Consider the following 3782-nt stretch of genomic DNA (forward strand, 5'->3'; position numbering starts at 1 on the left):
AGGGCGGCCCAGCTTTGGGGATTGACATTGGCCTAACGTCGGCCGATCGTCGGCAATCGATGTAGGCCCGACCACTGTGGCCGACTTGGCCGACGGCGTCCCATACGAGGGCCTACCAAGGCTTTAGGTACGTAGTCAGTCGGCCAGCCGTAGGGCCATTCTATTTGGCCAACGCAGCCGAGCGCATGCCACACGCGGGCCAGCCATGGCCCTGACGACAATAATGGTCGGCATTGCACCGGCCCGGTGCTGAAAGCCGACGTTGCTTTTGACGCCCCGAATAATCGTAGCTTTTGCATCATGCATTTACGACAGCATGCGCATCATGCATCATGCTTGTGTGGTGGCCGGCATAGAAGTACCACACGAAAGCGAACGCTTTTTTGTACTTTTCATGCCACATAAATGCCAGGCAAAAGATTCTGATACAGGTCTTTATTTCTTGTAATTGTCTTAAATTGGATATGTACACCGACACATTCACAAGTTTCAAACACTAGTTCATATTTGGTGGGCTTGAAGCAGGGTCACGGCGCCTTCTTTCATTCCGGCCTCCATCTCTGTCAGCTGCTCCAACCAACCAGCGTTTTGCGACTCCAGCCACTGATGCTAGTGAAGCGTCAGGGAACGTGCTCCTCACAAATGCTGCAAAAAAGCGGCACATATAAGAAAGCTGCCCCCGCTTTATAGTTCAGTTGGTGAGTCGCATTCCATTTGAAGAAGTGAAACAATCAAAAAGATCATAAGTCAGATATTCACGAAACATTAAAGAAACGACAACAAAGCAATATTAGTGACGTGCAAATCAGTATCGAAGCTGTCAGGAAGAGTGGCTGGACGACACAAATCGTGTAAGTACCGGATAGTTGGTAATTTATATGTCGTTAGCAATAGGGGGAACTGAACACGGAACCATAGCAAAACACGCATACACAGTGGCTACTGTGTCTATAGGTAGCGCGGCTATTTACACCACGATAGGTCTTGTTGCTTCCCGTGAGCACTGTAAACAGCCGAGTTGAAACGCTGAGACAAAGAACGCGCCGGAGCCCGGAGCGCGCCAAGCGGCACAAGGAGGTGAATAGGTAAATGTGGAGAGGCAAGAGGGGAAGCTTATGGCATGATACATATACTTGCTGGCATGATGGCAACGATGATAGGTCTATGTTTTGCAGAAAACAGTTAGCATACATGGGTTAAAGCAGAAACAGCATATACAGCATATATTATATGGTGAAGCAAAACAAACTCCTCAAAAGCAGTGGCAAAATATGGACGCTGCAAGTAGAACTCACTTATTACGGCATTATTTTATTAAAGAAAATGCTAATACTGGACGCAGCAAGATGCAATAAGCAGCAGCTTGTTTGAATGAAGAAAAAAAAACTAAGCATGCAGTTGGTACCGATGTTCGCAACGTGCATTAGAAAGCTGATTGTTATGCCACATTTCTTACTTATATTCGTGATGGCCATGAGCTTCACGAAGGCGTGCTTCCTCCCCTGCGACCCTTTCCAGCTGAACTGCAGTGCAGCTTCATTTGTAAGTATGCCCTGCAGAATAGTGCTCACGGCACGACCGGTGTCCGTTCCTCCGTATCTGGAAAAAAAGTTCACCTGCACGAACCAGCGCACGTAGAGTTAAACCAGACATCCAAATACGTGGTTATCGTGGTCTGTAGAAAATAATGGCCAGGATAAGAAACGCTCTCGTTTTTAATGTTTTAACCACATAAAACAAATATATCTAGAAACAACGTTCTATGACAGAATGGCATATGGCTGCGGTATTGTATGAATGACAAAATGAAAATCAACCAAATATTAAACATGAATACATAGTTTCTCTAAAAAGAAAACACAGCATGTCATTCACCATCTGTTCCATGCGGGAATCTGAAGCTAAATATTCCTCTAAGATACGCTTTAGAGCCGCCCAAGGAAACATGAGGACAGGAAGGATAGGTTTACCGACTTCGGTCGGAATATCAGTGAAAAAAAAAAAACCATCCAGGCAGCGCGATAAATGAATACAACACATAGTTGCACAAACAAAATAGCACGCAGACTGCCACGAGACAAATGTATAGGTATACATAACGTCGAGACCGCGGTGACAAAGTATTACACGTAAACTACGAAAATGCAACAAAAGAAAAATTGAGGAAGAACTTACATATGGGCTATCCGCAGGGTTTCACATACGTGTCTTCTTGTCTGATGTTCCTAGATCTACTCTAGTCCACATGCGGTGAAGCGCGCCACACACAATCCATTCTTACCTGCAATGCACCAGACGTATATCATACAGGTATTTACAGTTATGTTTTTTCATCTGTGGGAAGGAACGAAAGCAACTTCTAATTAATTATGACTTTTCCGCAATAATAACCAGACAAGCGTCTTACCCGATTTCTTCCCGAATGGTGATAACAGTTCCGAGCGTAGCAGGTCATTCGCACACTGTGCTTCAATTTAAGCAGTGTCGTTCCAGTGTTTCCTAGAGAAAAATTGACGAGAATACAAGACGAAAAAATAATATTAGAAATATATACATGAAAGTACGTCTCACATTTCCCTGTCCCAACTCTCGAACGCTTGATCCGTTCTCATGTAAAGCCTCTTTTTTTTTCTTCCTGTCAGAAAAAATAAGCCCGAAAAACAAGGAGTTTATCATACGTTGCAAAACCATTTACACAATACAAAGCGACCTTTGTTCACTTGAAAAAGACAGTCATGCATTACACAACGTGAAATTAAAATGCCACTTACGAGTACGCATATCTTGAACGGCGAGATACGGCGGCTCCACTGCATGGAAAGGGCTTGCGCTGTTCTTGTCCATGTCACTTTTGTGTAGTTTGCGTTTATATGCGCAGTCCATGATAGCAGAAATGCACGAACTAGTCTACCAAGAGACGCGGAACGGGCTGGCATCCAGAGCTATTTGGCGGCAACTCACGCAACTGCTTGCGCCCCCGCGCCATTTGGCGGGAACTCGCCTGCGCCCCTGTGAGCAGGCGGCGTTGGCCTGACGAAGAAAAAATAGACAGCAAGGAAAGCCCCGTTTCGCTTTCTCGCCCCGTCCTCGCTGGTGGGAGCTGATGCTGACAGAGAGAATCGCCCGTCCCTGCTTTCCAAGAACCTCTTCATTCCTTCTGGGAGAGGGAGAGGCGACAGCCCAAGACGACCTCGGTTCCCCACACTTCCCCTTTTTTTTTCTTTTTTCAGGCGCTTCCTGTGAGCGCGTTGCCGTTTCCTTTTGGTGTGTGTGCTGTGCACGTGCGTGCGTGCGTGCGTGTAATGAAAATCTGCGTTCTATATTTTGCAGGGATTGGTAACTCTATACAAATATGTATATACCTTATGTGAACAATAATTTTGACCTCTTCAACGCGTCGAACAGTACTTTGGGTGCTATGTACGTTAGCATGTAGGTTCTGTTTTCTTGTTTGGGAGTATTGTACAAATATCGTATAATCTTGATTGGTTTCCTTTTGTACTTGCTCAGTATTGTATACCTGTTATTACCGGGTGCAATTGTCTTGTTTTAAAAGTGTCGCTGTAAAGGCTCTGCCAAGCGAAAGGGGGCTGCGGCTTTGTCAATCTGTATCTGACAGCTTTTTCTGCGCCTCTGCTGTCTGTACCTTTACAAGGCAGAAATAAATAATTTGAATTTTAATAAGTATTTATCGTCAAAGCATCACGTCTATATGTGCACGAAGTTCGATAGGTGCATGCATGCATACACAGTCAATACGCTTTCCAGAGAGCTTTGCACGA

General features: G+C 45.2%; 1 protein-coding gene across 2 annotated transcripts; it reads right to left on the reverse strand.

Moving 5' to 3' along the window:
- Nucleotides 1-425: 425 nt before the first annotated feature.
- On the reverse strand, nucleotides 426-2904 carry LOC142565801 (uncharacterized). 2 transcript variants are annotated; one of them, XR_012824884.1, is made up of 4 exons: nucleotides 2408-2904; nucleotides 2176-2334; nucleotides 1457-1616; nucleotides 426-645 (listed from the first exon to the last, which is right to left on the reverse strand). XR_012824884.1 is itself a non-coding variant. In XM_075676339.1 (3 exons), exons 1-3 carry the CDS (start codon nucleotides 1945-1947, stop codon nucleotides 497-499), a joined length of 381 nt encoding a protein of 126 aa, XP_075532454.1. In that variant the 5' UTR covers nucleotides 1948-1994; the 3' UTR covers nucleotides 447-496. The 2 variants fall into 2 exon arrangements, 1 of the variants encoding a protein (XP_075532454.1); XM_075676339.1 differs by lacking the exons at nucleotides 2176-2334; nucleotides 2408-2904 and adding an exon at nucleotides 1876-1994 and having other exon boundaries at nucleotides 447-645.
- Between the last annotated feature and the right edge of the window lie 878 nt (nucleotides 2905-3782).

The sequence above is a fragment of the Dermacentor variabilis genome, unplaced genomic scaffold (genome assembly GCF_050947875.1).
Source record: "Dermacentor variabilis isolate Ectoservices unplaced genomic scaffold, ASM5094787v1 scaffold_12, whole genome shotgun sequence".
Classification (NCBI taxonomy): Eukaryota; Metazoa; Arthropoda; class Arachnida; order Ixodida; family Ixodidae; genus Dermacentor; species Dermacentor variabilis.